Source organism: Aethina tumida, chromosome 1, assembly GCF_024364675.1.
Source record: "Aethina tumida isolate Nest 87 chromosome 1, icAetTumi1.1, whole genome shotgun sequence".
Lineage (NCBI taxonomy): Eukaryota > Metazoa > Arthropoda > Insecta > Coleoptera > Nitidulidae > Aethina > Aethina tumida.
In genome coordinates this window covers 5,351,485-5,370,761 of record NC_065435.1, presented here as the reverse complement: position 1 = coordinate 5,370,761, position 19,277 = coordinate 5,351,485, and the positions used below count along the sequence as shown (strand labels likewise).

General features: G+C 27.9%; 1 protein-coding gene and 1 long non-coding RNA gene across 8 annotated transcripts in view; one reads left to right on the top strand and one right to left on the bottom strand.

Annotated features, from left to right (window-relative positions):
• LOC126264273 (uncharacterized) overlaps window positions 1-19,277 on the top strand; it is a 240,268-nt gene that overhangs the window by 85,484 nt on the left and 135,507 nt on the right. The gene's annotated exons all lie outside the window — the stretch shown is intronic.
• Window positions 1-19,277, bottom strand: part of LOC109600247 (protein trachealess) — a 101,500-nt gene that overhangs the window by 76,662 nt on the left and 5,561 nt on the right. For all 4 annotated transcript variants that reach the window (XM_049961376.1, XM_049961378.1, XM_049961377.1 and 1 more), the window contains exon 2: window positions 7,082-7,114. In XM_049961376.1, coding sequence (XP_049817333.1) covers window positions 7,082-7,114 — 33 coding nt within the window. The remainder of the gene's footprint in view (window positions 1-7,081; window positions 7,115-19,277) is intronic.

The following is a 19,277-nucleotide window of genomic DNA, read 5'->3' as shown; positions in this document are numbered from 1 at the left end:
ATAATCTGGTAGAGTCCTTTTTTGATAAGAAAGTAGCTGTGTTAGAAGAACATCAATGTGACTGGCAAAAAATTCTTTAAACTTCAAATTTTACGTAAATATTTCTTTTAACGTTAGTAAAACAAAACATGTTGATCAATGTTGGTTATAAAAGTTTACAGTTCCATTATATTCATTGGTCATTGATAATTTCATAGCAATCGAAGAAGATACAGTTATTTTTTAAAATGAATAATCTGATAGAGTCCTTTTTTGACAAGAAAGAAATGTGACTGGCAAAAAATACTTTGAACTTCAAATTTTACGTAAATATTTCTTTTAACGTTAGTAAAACGAAACATGTTGATCAATGTTGGTTATAAAAGTTTACAGTTCCATTATAATCGCTGGTCATTGATAATTTCATAGGAATTGAAGAAGATACAGTTATTTCTTTAAAATGAATAATCTGACAGAGTTCTTTTTTGACAAGAAAGTAGCTGTGTTAGAAGAACATCAATGTGACTGACAAAAAATACTTTACACTTCAAATTTTACGTAAATATTTCTTTTAACGTTAGTAAAACAAAATATGATGATGAATTATGATTATAAAAGTTTACAGGTCCATTATAATTATTGATCATTTCTTGTAAATTGAAGAAGATACAGTTATTTCTTTAAAATGAATAATTTGGTAGATTTCTTTTTTGATAAGGAAGTAGCAGCGTTGAAGTTATATATAGAATTATAGAAGATACAATTGTTTCTTAAAAATTAATAATTTGATAAATTTCTTTTATTTACAAGGTTTATTAATGATTATTAATTATTTTATTTGGATTAAAGTATGTTTGGAGAAGGAAATAATAATGTTAAAAAATCATCAACTTGATACCAAAATATATTCATAATTTAAATAAAAAGTCAATTTAACGTTAGTAAAGATTTAAGGTAATAAAAAATAAAATTTAATGGTATTTAAAAATCATTTAAAAACTTATCACATTTGCAGTTACTTTTTAAAATGATGAAATTTAACGTAAAAAGAATTGAATAAATGTTTTCTAAACAGTATTACAACCTTTTAAAATATCGTCGATAGTTATAAGTATATAAGAGAATGTAGGACAAAAAACTAGGCATCACACTTGGACAAAAAATGAAAAAGGTAGGAAAGGGCTGCGTTTGGTGGTGCCGAGAGAGAGAAAACTAGTAGGAGTTTGCTCATTAAAAGCCATGTATGTTGAGAATGTGGAAATGCGACTGAACTGGTTGGAGTCGCATTCTGCAAGGCTGCTGGACACAATAAATATTGCATCTATCTAGTCTACAATACAACTGCACCGTATATTTACGCACAAAAACAATCTCTAATTTGGAAGCCGGAGATTTATTCGAGCAAATATCTAAAGGCACATCAATTCGTTACAGATTGGCTTTGTGACGACTTAGACATTCACCACACAACCTGATTCTGTTACCGATTCCGATTCCGTTTCGGTTTTACCTGCCTACCACTCTTACACTCTCTTCACGCTCTTGTTTTTATCCCTCTTACTTTTGCTTCCCTGACCGATGGATTTTGTAGTGTCATATCTAATTTCCTGCTTAACGATCCCTCGTTATTCATCGCACCCAATACAAAATTACCAAATCATCCCATTTTACGCCAGCACTTTTATTTCAAACGGTGCCAGAGCCGACGTCGGGAGTGCCGGGCGATAATTTTAATTAAAAACCACCCGGGATTTCGCCGGGCATTATCCGCATTAATCCGTCGGCCGATATTCAGCCAACTCCCGAACAAATATGTAAAAAACCTCCAGAATTTAATTCATTTCCGCCGGAACACGGGATATAAATCAAGAAACGAGCGAACGACCAAAAGACTGGTGGCGGAGCTGTTGAGCTGATTCACGACACCAAAGAATGCACGATGCTCTCATCAAATATGACAGAGGGCATTCCACATTCCGTAAGGCTCATGTTCTGTTTATGAGTTCTCTAACTGCCCTATAAATCAACACCCTTCGAGGAATTGCGCGTAATTAAGGGCGGACTCAATCTGCTACCATGGTATGACACCTTGCGCCTCCGGCGTCGCTCGATGGATGCGTTTCGGTGTTGCGGATTAGGCTTAATTGAGTTTACCGGCTCAATTTTGTTTAAATGTGTCCAGTAGATTCGGCTAATTGCGGTTTTTAGTGTGATTCGAAATGGATGAGCTGATGTGGTGGCGATAAATTGAATCGTTTTCATTCGTGGCGGCTATTTTAATTGGGGTGGCAGGAATTACAATCGTCAAATGTTTTTAATTATATTTCAATTTTATTACATTTAAATTTTAGTTTTCAATAATAGATTTACTAAATTTTTAGAATTTTTAATTTTAACAATTCATTATAATTATCAATTATTATTAATTGTGTGTAATTAATTAATTAAACAACTATTTTTAAGATTTACGAAGAAAGCAAAATAGATTTTTTTATACTTTTTATTATATTATTACTATATATTATTATAAAAATCTAAAAATTATCACAATATATTATTATATTTTTTTAATATTATATATTGTTTTTATGAGACAATTTGTTTCAATAATTTAGTATAACAAGATGAAAAGTTTTTCTTAATTAATTAAATATTTTATTGTTTCTTAAATTTTTTAAAAATTTTGTACTTTATATTAGTGTATATTAAAAATAAAATGGCTTTATGGAATATTAATTGTTTATTATTAAGAAACAAATATATATAATATATATAATTTTAAAAATTTTAGACTTAAATGTTAAAAAAAAATGAATTTTTTAATAAGATTACGACTATTTTAATTAGTTTTATGAATGAATTTAATGAATTATGTATATTATGTATATTATTAAAAACAAATACTAATTAAATTATTATTAAATTTTTATTACTATTTTATTATTAATAAAATTTGCATGTAGATCAGCATATAATTTTAATTATTTATATTTTATTTTTATATTTATATTATTTATATTATACAAATACTTATTTAATAATTAATAATATTTAATTTAATAATTATAATTTTTAAATCATTTAGTAATTTATCATATTATGGTCAATTTATTTTTTTATGTTATATATGTTTAATATATACTGAATTTCTAATTAATTAAATAATTTTTAATAAGTAATAATAATAATAATAATAATAATAATAAAAATTTAATAAATGTTATGACAGTAGTTTGATAGTACAATATACTTTCATACATATAAAAATATTTTAATATTTTCAAAAATAATTTTTTTGTTTAACAAATAACAATATTAAAATTATGAAAACTGAATTCACTTAATTTTTACTAATTAAAATAACATCGACAAAATTTTGACATATTTTTTAAATTAAATTTTAATTATAATAAAATTTGACAATAGATAAATTATTAAAAACCAAAATTTAATTCAATTTTTATAGTTTATATTATATAAAATTATTTAGTTATTTTTTAAGTTATTAGTATTCTCTAAAATTTTGTAAAAAATTCTAAATCGAAAACAAAAATATAATTTAAAAAAATATTATGTATATATTTTTATTACTTATAAACTTAATTTAATCTTCTATTCAAATTAATTTTTATTTGTATTATGGAATGTAAAAATTTTTTTACTAATATTAATTAAATTTTGTTTTAATTTTTTGCTTCATTTCGAAAGATATTTATTTAAACTTTAATTAATTTTAATTTTCTTTTAGATTTAAATTTACAATTTATGTTATTTTTAGCATGTAATATTAAATGGAGGCCAATTTATACTGATATTTATTATCATTTAAAAGCGATTTTAAATTGAAATTAATTTAATTTAATTCTTTTAGCTTTAATTGGTTAAAAAATAATAATTTAAATATAAAATTATTAATCATAATTTTTCATTAACTTTATAATGTTTAATGTTACATTTAATTTTGAAAGAAATTTAATTTTAAATATTTAAAAACCTACACTTTTAATTTTAATTGAATTAGTTTAATTCTAATTTTAATTAAGTTGAATTTGTTGTTGTTTGTTAGATACTATTTAAGATTTTAGATGTACATATTAAATATATAATAAAAATAATAAAAAATCTCTATTATAAAACATTTTAAATATTTTTAGGATTACAAAATGAAATATATGTAGTATATTCTAAAAAAAGTAGTATTTTTATTAAGATAACTTGTTTTCATAATAAAATTTGATTAATAGATAATTAAAATATATTAAAATATTAATAATTAAAATATTTAATTCCATTTTACAACAGAATATTTGTAAATGTTATTATTAAACCTTTTTAAATTATAACAACCAAAAAATGAAATATATGTAGTACATTCTAAAAAATGTAGTATTTTTATTAATTAAAATAACATCAACAAATTAAGTTTAACAATTTTTAAATTAAATTTCGTTGCAAGTAAAATTTGATAATAGATAAGAATCAAAATATATTAAAATATTTATCACCAATTTAAAAGTTTTATATTGTACAAATAAATATTTATATTTTAATATCTAAATTTAAAACAAAAATTTTAAAAATTTAAAATAAAACCAATTTTCTATATATTTGTAACTATAAAAATATTTTTAATATTGTCAGTTTTACATCATAATATAATAAAACCTTTACAAATTTTGAGAATTATAAAATAAAAAATAAATAGTACCTCATAAAAATGAGTATTTTTATCAAATAAGATAACACTAATAAAAAATTAAATTTGACAAATTTTAAATTATATATTTTTGATAATAAAATTTGACACTAGATAATAATAAATTAAAATATTTATCATAAATTTTAGTTTTTTTTTTTATATTGTGCAAATAAGTAATTATTTTTTGATTTTTTTTTATATTTTAAAATTTTAGTTTTATTTACAATTTCTATATTTGAATTTTAAAAATTTTATAACAATAATTTTCTGTATATTTGTGAATATAAAAATATTTTTAATATTTTCAATTTTTTATGTAGTAACTTCTAAAAATGTGGTATTTTTATCAAATAAGATAACACTAATATAAAAAATAAATAAAATTTGATACTAGATAATAATTAATATTAAAATATTTATCACCAATTTAATTTTTTTATATTGTGCAAATAAATATTTATTTTTTGAATTTTTTTTTTTAAATTTTAGTTTATATTTTTAATATTTTCAATTTTTTTTTAATAAAAAATATCTTTAATTTTTATATGATATCCATAAAAATTAAAATATTAATTTTCTAGGTATTAAAATATTTATAACTTTTAAATTTTTATGTAGTATTTAATTTTAAATCGTTATATAATTATCAGTGTCTATAATTAGAATTGTCATCAATTGTGTTTAAATTTTAAGGAATTTCATTTGTTATTCAGTTAGTCACTTTATTTATATTATTTCAAATTATTAACATATTATATAATTAATTATAAATATATGTGATTAATAATAATAATAATAATAATAATAATTGTGACTTTCCACGACTGTTCAAGACTGTTACGTTATAAAAGTTATAACAATGTACACAAACATTAAATTATTATTGTAATTTCAAAGTAGTAAAATAAAGCAATAAAATAACAATAAGGATTGTTTAAAGAGTATAAAAATCAACCGTCGCCTGCGACAACCGTACGAGAACGGCACATCGAAAGAGAAGGAGAGGAGAGAAATTCGCGGCGTGCACCGGTGCAGGTCCAGCACCGCGGTGCGGCCGCTGAGTTTGGAAGCGTGTTCTTGCCCGAAGCGATTATCCGAAGGCATAGCAGCAAGAAGCTGTAGACAGTGAAGTCCGGCCAGACAGGCAACGCGTTCTGTTCGCGTGCCCACCTTCCTATCCTACCTTCCTACCTTCCTGCATGTCTGTCTCAACTTTCTGCCTGCCGGTCTGCCTCCGATCTCTCTTCAAGCGGTGCCCGCTCTAAATCACCGCGATGAGGAGACCGTGCAACTTGAGAGCTTTTTGTTGTGTGTCACGGTTTGCCGGTCTCGTATGGGGGATTTTACGCCTTAATGTTACTCTAATTTCACTTCGGGAACGTTTTATATTTCAGGCGAGTTGGTCATGGGGTCCATAATGTTGGCACGTCTTGGAAAGTCTTCGGTAATCGACGGAAGTGGCATTTTAGTCTTTATTAAAATCTACTCGACTAATAAATAACTCTTGAGGCACTTCATTTGTGACTAAGTGGTGTGGAAGAGAAACTGAGAGGGAGCTAATACAGCATATTTTTTAAAAATTTCCAATGTTTTAGTTTCCTTGACATATCATTGATTTATAAAGTGAATGACAAGAATTCAAACACTTAGTACTACTTGATGCTAAGAATTGACAATTACATGATACAGACATAAATCAAAAGAACAATGAAGATATGAATACTGTATAAAAATCTCTGAACACATTTAAATAGTTCTGTGAATAGATTATTTAAAATGCCAAATAGAATTGGCCCAGCCCCGACGACGAACGTGCGTCTTTAAGCACAAAATCAATCGATTGATTTCCAATAATCCGTGCGGCTCCTGCCCCGTCGCCTCTAGATTGTCGCATTTGCGGATTTCAAAGTACCGAATGGTCAACCACTTCTTCAGTATAGCCGTAGTGAAGCCAGGCCTGCTGCTTGTCTGTGTTGGGTATGTCGGTCCACTCAAGATAATATCATATAGACCACCGTTCAATCGATTCTTGAAACAAATACTACTCCATATATGTCACTAACCTTCAGCAATCTCCAACCTCCGATTATGGTCTAATTGGTTTTAAGAATCAACATTGATTTTTTGAACTTCTGTGGGTTTGTTTTTAGACCGGCATCGAATCTAAGAGAATAAGTGGCCCGTTTTGTATGAACGAATTAGCCAATTGGTTTCTAATTTTCATTCAAGGCGGAGTTTAAATTTAATGATGTATGATATGTTCTGACAGGTAAAAACGGGAGAGGAATAACAAATGGCTGTTAACAAATCGTGGACGATTTGCATTACAGATTTACAGATCGGTTTTAATGAGAACTCGACCCGTTGATGATCTTTAACCGTTAAAAATTGCGTTAAACTTACCTGTCAGCCCAACACAACGCATCGTCTCTATATCTGCAACAAAAAAACCGTCACGTTTGCATAAAAATATAAAAGCACTAAATATAGGTAAAAGAAATGCGAACGGTGAGGCCATTGAACGTTTTTGTTTGGTGCATTGTTTGATTTTATATCTTGGCGAAGGTTTTAAATGAAAAGAGCGACTTATTTTTGTAAGAAGGAGAAACTACTTTTTACTTAAAAACCAACTAAAACGAGAATGCTGCCGAAGAGGAAAAAGCTCTGAACCGACAATGGGGGTAAGTTCATAGAGCCGGCCCGACGGCATAACCAGACATGTCCATCTTTGGATCAAGGTGATTGAGACTCAGATGTGTCTATGTGTGCCTTCAACGCACCGTGGCTACAAATTATTTTGGGACGAACATTTTTATGCGGCTCTCAATTTTATTATGTTGTTAACCCACTAATAAGTTATTCAATTTATTACCAATAGGTGGGCAATAAGTTAAAAACAATCAAACAATAAATTCTAAAGTCATCAAAGATTTAAGCTATCAGGAAACATCATTTATGTAAGCAACACTTTGCTAAAATTAAACAGGAAGCTTTTAGCACCACGGTGCTAACTTTATCAATAATAGATTAAGGGTAATTATAAAGATATTTCCTAAACAAACCGTTGTTTTAAGAAGTAGTTAATGTTGTTGTATTATTATATAATATTAACATTGACATTTCCCCTTCAAAATTAATTTGCAGTAACAATAAAAAGCTGAAAAAATAATTTCATTATCTTTTTACGTCTGGCACATACAATGTTTGCATAGTAATTATGTCGGTAAAACAATATTTACAAGAAAATGATGATAATCATTTCTTGATTGTGTCCAATAAATGCACCGCAACAGTTCCATTGTGCGGCTTTGTGGTTATACCTCATCGGCATCGAATGCTTTTGCCGATCCGCAACTTGTTGGTCAACCTTAGCTATACACTACTCAAAAGAGTTATCGCGTGTATGTTAAAATAAATATTTATTTAAATGCCAGCTAATTATACCCATTAACTTTCTTCTGCATATTTATCGACTTATAAATCGCCACACTGTACCCGATATCTTTGTTATTTATCACCCTTTGTTGAACTACAAAAGTGTGTCTCTGTAATGTGTGTTGGGTATTTTTAATTTAAAAATACCTCGAACCATAATTTGCCATATGTAGAACAACAAATTAAAAAACAATCATTTTATTTAAAGGACAATTCTTTTTGATTTAAATTTTTAATTAAACATTTTGTACCTCCCTTTATATACAGATATATTTACTTACATAGTTTTTATATATTTTTTTATTTCGAGTAAAGCAACAAAACCTTATATTGAATACCGTTGATTTTATAATTTATTTCTGTGTCCCACATCATTCCTTAATTGCAGTCGATTTAAATTTAAACAAATTATTCATTTCGAAGACGATTCCCAATTTTAACAGAAGGAATACACCGGAAGGAGTGGTACAAAATGCAACAATAACAGAGCTGTGGACAGGAAAATAAAAATTCTTGTTCTTTGCTGCCCTTTTATCAGGACATCCCGCATAAATCAAGAAATAATCGAAGTAAGTGCGTGGATGAGTACCATAAAATGAAGACCAAAAGAAGTTGGTGTATATGGTAGAAAATCAGCCCTCCATTTGTGCCAAATATTTACACATAATTTTCACCCCGGACACCATCCCCAACCAATTTTGCCTTCGAGTCATCAAAAATCCAGTCCAGACTAAAAAAAAACACTCTGTACATTTAACAGAATTTAATATTGTGTGTACGTGTGTACGTAACGTGGCACATAAACCAATCCGACATTTTTGAATATTATGTTTTATGACGTACGGAATCGCTTCGCGCCCCTAAAAAGCGCGGACAGATTTTAACAATGAAACTAAAAGGCAATCCCGAACAGATGTTATTGTGTAACGCTACGACTACCCAATATTGCGACGCGTTGTAAAACGTGAAACAAGCTAAAAGATTATTACGCTTTAAGCGCTACTTTAAACAGCATTATTACACATAAAACATACATACATAATCTGCCAGTCTTGAACATTATCGACATCCAAGTTAATCGTAATGTATGCATCCACACAAACACACACACACGTACCCCAGATGTTGGCGACTTTTCATTTTGCACGGGGATGGATGTGCAAAAAAAAAACTGTTTGTGATGGTGTTTTATTAAATTGTTGATGTATGGTGATTGTGAATTGATTGTGGGGACGCAATCAACGCCCAAATCGCTGTTTCCGTACCAATTTGTCGATCTACATTTTTCACACGTATTGTTACAAAATATGATAATGTCCCAACTAAAAAAACTAATGAAATAACCAAGATAATACTAATTATAATTGATTTTTATCAAAGTTAATGTCAAAAATTAAACAGGGAAAAGCTATAAAATATAAAGATCCACTTTTATATTGATTAAAGCTAATATTGTCAGAAATGTTTGTTTTTTTTTTTTAAATTCAAGTGAAAAACTTTCACATAGAAATTTTTTTTGGTTTTTGAGTATTTAAAAGTGATAAAAGAGTTGTAAAAACGAAATTTTTGCAAGAACTAAAACGAAATTAACAATAATGAATCTACAGTTTGTAATGATTTGATAACTGTATAATAATTAAAATTTGATATGCTACTTTAAAGTTCAAGAGCAAAATTTTTATATAAAAACAGGACGATTAAATTTTAAAAAATCTTGAATAGTCAAACAGAATTATAAAACTGAAATTTTTACAGAAACTATAACAAAATTGACAATAATAAAACTACAAATTTAATGAGTTGAAAACTGTTTATTAATTAAAATAAGATAAACTCAAAATTCAAGAGCAAAACTTTTATATAAAAACAGGACGTTTAAATTTAAAAAAATCTTAAATAGTCAAATAGAATTGTAAACTTGAAATTTTTACAGAAATTAAAACCAAATTGACAATAATAAAACTACAATTTTTAATAATTTGAGAACTCTTTCTTAATTAAAATATGATAAGCTACTTTTAAAGTTCAATAGCAAAACTTTTATGTAAAAACAGGACGTTTAAGTTTTAAAAATTCTTAAATAGTCAAACAGAATTGTAAATTTAAAATTTTTACAGAAACTAAAACGAAATTGACAATAATAAAATTACAATTTTTGGTAATTTGAGAACTGTATATTAATTCAAATTTGATCAGCTACTTATGAAGTTCAAAAGCAAAACTTTTATATAAAAACAGGACGTTTAAATTTTAAAAAATCTTAAATAGTCGAACAGAATTGTAAAATGGAAATTTTTACAGAAACTAAAACAAAATTGACAATAATGAAACTACAATTTTTAATAATTTGAGAACTGTATATTAATTCAAATTTGATAAGCTACTTTTAAAGAGCAAAACTTTTTTATAAAAACAGGACGTTTAAATTTTAAAAAATCTTAAATAGTCAAACAGAATTGTAAAATGGAAATTTTTACAGAAACTAAAACAAAATTGGCAATAATGAAAGTACAATTTTTAATAATTTTTAATAATTTGAGAACTGTGTATTAATTCAAATTTGATAAGCTACTTTTAAAGTTCAAGAGCAAAACTTTTTTATAAATACAGGACGTATAGATTTTAAAAAATCTTAAATAGTCAAACAGAATTGTATAATTGAAATTTTTACAGAAACTAAAACGAAATTGACAATAATAAAACTACAATTTTTAATAATTTGAGAAATGTTTATTAATTAAAATATGATAAACTACTTATAAAGTTCAAGAGCAAAACTTTTATGTAAAAACAGGACGTTTAAATTTTAAAAAATCTTAAATAGTCGAACAGAATTGTAAAATGGAAACTTTTAAAGACACTAAAACAAAATTGACAATAATGAAACTACAATTTTTAGTAATTTGAGAACTGTATATTAATTCAAATTTGATAAGCTTCTTATAAAGTTCAAGAGCAAAACTTTTATATAAAAATAGGACGTTTAAATTTTAAAAAATCTTAAATAGTCAAACAGAATTGTAAAATGGAAATTTTTACTGAAACTAAAACGAAATTGACAATAATAAAACTACAATTTTTAGTAATTTGAGATCTGTATATTAATTCAAATTTGATAAGCTACTTTAAAAGTTTAAGAGCAAAATTTTTATATAAAAACAGGACGTTTAAGTTTTAAAAAATCTAAAATAATAAAACAGTGCTGTAAAGTCGAAATTTTTACAGAAACTACAAATTTTAATTTATAACAACTTTATTAGTATTTAAAATAAAATCAGAAAAACTTTTATACAATAATATAATATTTAGTGATAATGAGGAAAGAAAGGAAGAAAAGAAGAAAAAATGACAACATTTCTCTATAATAACTAAGAATGTTTAACCCTCTAAGGGTAGATTCGTCATTTCTAATAAACGTGAATGTGAAAATGAGTTTCAATTAATAAAGATAATGACAATTTAACTCAATGAGAAAGCTTCATCAAACCCCGACAGCGACGCATTAATTCCATAAAATCACCTCCAAAAACCCATACCCCATAATTAGGACTGATTAAGCTGCGAACGGCAAGCTTCGGTGGCATGTTTTTGATGTAGGTGCGAACTTGTTAAAACCCCCGGGCCTCGTCAAACAAAAAAGAAAGCAAAAAGAAAAAATTAAACTAACGGTTATGACGCGGCCGAATAGCCGATAAAATTCGGTTGTATGTGCATCGGAGGCTCATCAGTTCTCATCACATTGTCATTATGCGTTTCGAAGAGGTCGCTCATTTGTAATTCGCCACGAGTAGGGGCCGTTACCACCACATGCCCACTGACAACTTTACGAGGAACACCACTTCAAACCACATGTTACACTTTGGGTTACTGCTTTATGCTTACTACATGACATGTTCGTCTCTCTCTCTACCCTCTTCAGTTTGCATACTTACAAACCCATGTTTGCTCTACGGTAGGTGCGATTCGGGAATATACAGGATGTTGGACAAGTTGTCTAAAACGTGTTATTATCGAATGCTGGTTATACGTTTATGGTTGGGTTTTTTAAATTTTTCAACGTGTCGCAATCAATCCACGACATTTTTATACGATACCCTTAAAAGCCAAACTAATTCCCATTCCCATTCGCTCTTAAATAGAATTGCGTGGTAAACGACTGTTGGTATTCCAAGTCACTAACCTAAAAGGACAAATTATATGCATAAAATATTAGCCGAGAAAGAGGATCGTGTGAGTGTCGAAAACATGTAAAGAAATCAGTAGTTTTAAATCTGCCAGTAGCAAGAGATTGCGTGTTGTCCATTTTGTGACGTTATAATCAACAACCGCCGTAAATCTGCGGCCTCATTATTAAATGTGTTGGTTTAATTGAAATCTCATGTTTTGTTAGCCAAAGCGGCAAACTGGAACATTTTGCACTTCTTCGGCGCAAATGCGCTTCACTCGTTTTGTTCCTCAACCTTTATTTTTATTATTATTTACTCCTGCACCATCTACAATTGCGCACAAGCACGTTAGCAATAAACAATCAGCTGACAGAAATTAATTTTTTCGTTGGGGACGGCCCAAAATAAAGGATACCCACTTAAGTCGGAAATTAGGCGTGGAACACCCGAGGCAAACGGCCCTGATTTACATAAAAACAGTATAATCTTAAAAACGAATTTGCCGCAAACTTGCATAAGCACACTTAGAACATTATAATTTTGAGGTGACGACTTTTCTCTATTAAATTTGCCTCGGAAAGTGTTTCGCGCCTCCCCATGCGAAAATGCGGGAGGGGGTGCACTTCGTTAATGCACTTCTTTCGCAGATGCAGGACTTATGTTGAATACTAAACGCGAGAAATCTCACAAATATATAATAGTGAGCCATAAATTTTAAAAAAGTTATTATTAAGCGTCACCCCCCTTGTACAGATTTAAAGCAAATTATTTGACGCATAGAGGGGGGCTCAAGAAAACACAATGAGACGTCCGACTTATTGATTGTGTCTTTGATTACCTATACGGGGGAATTAATGCAAATTAGGTGAATCAACGGCGATTCCCCCACACGTTAATTCCACCCTAAATTCGGGGTCAGTCCCTGATATTGAATGAGTCGTCCACGGGACAAAGTCTGACCCCATTCCAGCCCAGCATCAGCTGTCTTAATTCTGGTCGAGTTTTCGTGAATTCGAAAACTATTAAGCACAACGTTTTAAAAACAAAAACGGATGGGGACAGTTTCGTACGTGTCGGAGGGTAAGGAAAACAAATACGTAAAACTCTTAATACGTGTCATAAGTGAAATATTGAGTGGACATAATGACAAGTGTTTGTATTGCACAATTTCCTCGGAGTGACATGTAGCCGGAAATTGCTGCCAATCTCAAGGGAGGCGGTAGGTTCGAGCGATTAGATATCACACAAAAGGCGCAGACCGATTTAATAAAGCACTATTCGATTGTCCGATAACCGTGGATATCTCCACTCTTGCTCCACTTGACTTCATTGTAGATAGAGCCAAACCATTCTTTCTATTGATATGCATTAGACTATTGCTGCAAGACGATCATCATTCCTGTTGCTCCCTATATACTACTCCTAAAACGCAAACCTTCTTTCTTTTCTTTATCCTCACTGCCGATTCTATTCGTTCTTTTATTCCTTTTTCATTTTCACACGACTACGTTCGGGGGAGTATTAAGCAGATAACTATGCATCATTTACGCCATTCACTGTCACCTTATTAACTCTTTTACTATCTGGAATCCACTTCACAACATATAAACTATTCTGTTAAGTTTTTGTTGCTGAGGCAAGGCTGAGAGATGAGGGAAATAAATGATCTTCTAAACAACTAAGAGTTGACTCACTATTTAAATAAATAGACTACTGTATAAAGTAAATGATTTCTCTCACTTTTATCAGATTCAACCGTTATTTATCTTACACGAAACTGCCAAAACTACTGTTTTTTTATGTCATTTAAGTTTTGAACAACAAAAAACATTAAAACAAATTTTTTTTAAAACATATAATGGATGTTGAAAGAGATATTCAATTAAAAAATAAAGATATTAAAATTAGAAAGAAAATTTATGTAAAATAGTTTGACTCAATGAAGAAGCTTTATCATCTGTTAGCTAATTTTCTTCATTTATTGTCACTTTATTAACTTTTTTACTATCTTGATCCCACTTCACATTAATTTCAACAAGTATTTGCTTTTGGGCTAATGCTGGAAGACAAGGAAATTGGATGATGCTTGAAACAACTAAAAGTTGAGTCGCAAACTAATTTATAAATAAGTTATTGTGTCCAAACAAGTGGACTTTTAAATAAAGAAGATAATTTATATAACAATAGGCTTCAATTCTGAACGGTGACATTTTAAACCAAGCTGATAATAATAAATCAACAATTTATAATGGTTTAAGGATTTTATTTTAATTAAATCATCATTAGTTATTTTTTAATTCCAAATAACAGAACAATGTGAGTTTTGAAGAAACTAAAATACTAAATTAGAGTTACAGAATCTTAATTTCCGTTTTCAATGCAGTTAAAACGAAGCTGACAATATTATCAGAATTTTATCTTAGTTAACATATTATTTAACACGGTTAAGTCCTAAAAATGTGTAACTGATAATAGTGTAAAGACATGTACAAAATTAATATATGATGCATTAGAATTAAAATATTTCTGTGGAATAGCTAAAACTTTTAACTCAGTAAGGAAGCTTTATCATCTGTTTGCTAATTTTCTTCATTCGTTGCCACTTTTTTAACTTTTCTACTATTTAGAGTCCACTTCACATAAATAAATTCTTCTGACAACTCTTTGCTTTTGGGCTAATACTGGAAGACAAGGAAATTGGATGATCTTTGAAACAACTGAAAATTGAGACGCAAATCAATTTATAAATAAGTTATTGTACCAAAACAAGTGGACTACTATATAAAGAAGATAATTTATATAAGAAAAGAATTCAACTCTGTACAGTGCCATATTAAACGAAGCTGATAATAATAAAACAACAATTTATAATGGTTTAAGGGCTTTATTTTAATTAAATTATTATTAGTCATTTTTAGTCTCAAAAATCAGGACATTTTGAAAAAACCAAAATACTATTTTAAATTTATAAAGTCTTAATTTCCATTTTTAAAGGAGTTAAAACGAAGCTGAAAATATTCCTAGAATTTTATAGTTATCTTAGTTAACAGATTATTTAACATGGTTAAGTTCTAATCATCATTTTTTTAACTTTTCTACCATCTAAATTCCAGTTCACACATATAATATATTCTCAGAAGTCTTTGCTTTCGGGACAATACTGGAAATAAAGACAGGAAATTAGATGATCCTTGAAACAACTAAAAATTGAGTCGCAAATCAATTTATAAATAAGTTATTGCACCTAAACAAGTGGACCATTACATAAAGAAGATAATTTTTATAAAAAATGCTTCAACTGTGAACAGTTAAACGAAGCTGATAATAATAAAACAATTTATAATAGTTTAAGGATTTTATTTTAATTAAATTATTGTTAGTTATTTTTTAATCTTAAAAAAACAGAACAATTTGAGTTTTGAAAAAAACTAAAATACTAAATTATAGTTATAGAATCTTAATTTTCATTCTTAAAGGGGTTAAAACGAAGCTGACAATATACCTAGAATTTTTAAGTGGTCTTAGTTAATTAGTTACTTTTTAATACCAGAAAATAGAACAATTTAAGTTTTGAAGAAAGTAAAATAGTAAATAAGAGTTATACAATCTTTATTTTCATTTTCAAAGAGTTATAATGAAGCTGACAATGTACTTAGAATTGTTTATTCCAAAAAACTAGAATAATTTGAGCTTTTAGAGACTAAAATATGTAAAGCTGAAAAAAGTTCTGGCTTCCTATTTTGTATGGCAAAATTACACATCAGATTATAGGCCCTACAAATTTTTATAATGTTTAATTGTTGGTTTCATTTTTTAACTAACTAAAAAACTGGTTTCCTATTTTGAATAGTAAGTTATTATTAGAGTTTTATAATTGTCCTCTTCCAGTATTAGCTCTAATACTCCAAGCCTATCAATTTTAAAAATCCATCAACGTCTGTGAGTCACTTAAACGAAAGACTTAAATAAATTCACAAATGAACCCCTTTAAAAAATGGACAAGGCCGCTTTAAAAAAAACATGTGGTAAAATTTGCCAGCCTAATCTGTGTTTATACCGCAGCTATACATTTTGATTAGAACCGATCCCTCCTTGGCGTTATCATATTCATAATACATTTTGCGGGGGTAAAAAATCAAAGTGATCTCTCCTTACATTTTAATGGGGCTCATGAATAAGTTGAAATGTCGGTGCAAAAGTGCATTAACTATTTTAAAACGTGGGGATTTGCGCTTTACTTTTTATTTTTTCATTTTGTTGTTTTAAATCCCCGCTATTTATAGCACGACGAAAAAGGAATTGTGCGGTAATAATGACGGTGTTTAACATTCTGTGATTTTAGAATACCTATAATTATCAACACATCTGTCTAATTAGCGTCCCCTTATAGTTCGTCAACCATAAAATTTCCGGTATTCGTGTCTACACTTTATTAATTTGATAAAATCGCATTTATCACACGTTTAATGCTCTTATTGTGGTTAATTACAGTTGTTGATGAAAAATATTAATTAACACATTTAATTCACTTCAACAGCAATTTATGTGGTAGGCAGTTGACACATTGTGATATGAGAACGTTTCCTCGACCTTCATTATATTAACTAGCAGGAAATTGAAAAAAATAACGCGTATATTAAGCTGCAAAGCGGTATTCGTCACTTAATTAGAATATTTTCGTCTGAGCATTCGCGACGTAACTGTTGTGGATGTGTGTGAATCAGACGAAAAATATAAAGGACGCGGCCGTAATGAATGGAGCTTACGTTTAATAAATGAGAGCATAGTTAATTACAACACAGATTAATGTACTTATACAGAAAGTTCACCGTATGTAAAAATGTCATGAGAACTGTGTCTGGACCTTGTTCACCTTTGAACTTCCATTAAGATGGCATTTCTTTCTAAAAGCTACTTATGTTTGTCGCATTCTAGCATCTATTTCCTCTAAGTCTTTTCATTCATTCATATAGATAAACAACAGTTCAAGCATTTTACTACAGACAAATTATTTTATTTACACTGTAGTCTTACTTGTCTAAGTACAATAACTGATTTATAAATCAGTCTTTGATTAATAGGAAGATCATTCATTTTTCTCGACTTTCAGTATTAGGCCAATAATAATAGATACTAAAAGAGTCAATACGGTGACACTAAATGGAGTAAATGATGCATAATTACCCATTTAATAACTACCAATACATTATTGAGCAGATTGATAACAGTTAATAAAGTTGTCTCATTGAGTTATATTATCTACTTCTTTATTAATTGCAGGACCTAAGTATATATTTATTTGAAAAGTTGAATCTACCATATAAGAGATTAAAAATATTTAATTATTATACAGAAATGTTCTAATTCTAATATTTTATCTAATATTTCTCTTAATTTTATACATGTTTCTACATCATTTTATCAGAATTGATTATGTTTATTTGTATCTTAATTAAAATCAGTGAAATTAGAAGTATATTGTCACCATCGATTTAATTCCTTTGTAAGAAATTAAGATTAAGACACAAATTAATGTAAGTAATGAAAATTACATACATTAAATAAGCAATAAGTGCCTATAATCTAATTAGTTTTTTATTCAGCTAGTTAACAATGAAATAAACAAACAGAAAAGCTTCATACTATAAAAAAGTAATGAAAATTTGTAGTGTCTATAATCTAATTTGTAATTTCAACATTCAAAATAGGAAGTCGAGAGCTTTTTTAGTTAAAGAGTTTAAAAAAAATAAGTAAAGAGTAAAGTGTAAAGAAAATTTTTTATTTTAAATATGTGATAATAAAATTGTCAGTGCCTATAATCTAATTAGTAATTTTACCAGTCAAAATAGGAAGTCAGGAGCTTTTTTTGTTAAAGCAGTTAAAAAAGAGTAATGATTAAAGTGCAATGAAAATTTAATATTTTAAATAAGTAAAAAAAATTGTAAGTGCCTATAATCTAATTAATAATTTTACCAGTGAAAATAAGAAGCTTTTTTTAGTTAAAGAGTTAAGAAAAGAAACATGAATAAAGTATAATGAAAATTTTATATTTTAAATAAGTGATAAAAAAATTGTCAGTGCCTATAATCTAATTAGTAATTTTGCTAATTAAAATAGGAAATCAGGAGCTTTTTTAGTTATAGAGTTAAAAAAGAAATAAGTTACGAGTAAATTATAACGAAAATTTTATAATTTAAATCAGTGATAAAAAATTGTCAGTACCTATAATCTATCCACAATCGAACGCCAAATAGTAATTTCACCAGTTAAAATATGAAGTCAGGAACTTTTTTAGTTCAAACAGTTGAAAAAGAGTAAAGATTAAAGTGAAACGAAAATTTAATATTTTAAATAAGTAACAAAAAAAATTGTTAGTGCCTTTAATCTAATTAGTAATTTTGCCGGTTAAAATAGGATGTCGGAGCTTTTTTAGTTAAAGAGTTAAAAAAAGAATCAAGTAAAGAGTAAAGTGTAACGAAAATTTCATATTTTTTAAATAAGTAATAAACAAATTGTTAGAGCCTATAATCTAATTAGTAATTTTAGCAGTCAAAATAGGAAGTCGAGATATTTTTTAGTTAAAGAGTTAAAAAAAGAATCAAGTAAAGAGTAAAATGTAACGAAAATTTTATATTTTAAATAAGTAATAAAAACATTGTTAGTGCCTATAATTTGATTAGTAATTTTAGCAGTCTAATTAGAAAGTCAGGAGCTTTTTTTAGTTAAGTAGTTAAAAAAAGAATCAAGTAAAGAGTAAAGTGTAACAAAAATTTCATATTTTTTAAATAAGTAATAAACAAATTGTTAGAGCCTATAATCTAATTAGTAATTTTAGCAGTCAGTCAAAATAGGAAGTCGGGATCTTTTTTAGTTAAAGAGTTAAAAAAAGAATCAAGTAAAGAGTAAAGTGTAACAAAAATTTCATATTTTTTAAATAAGTAATAAACAAATTGTTAGAGCCTATAATCTAATTAGTAATTTTAGCAGTCAAAATAGGA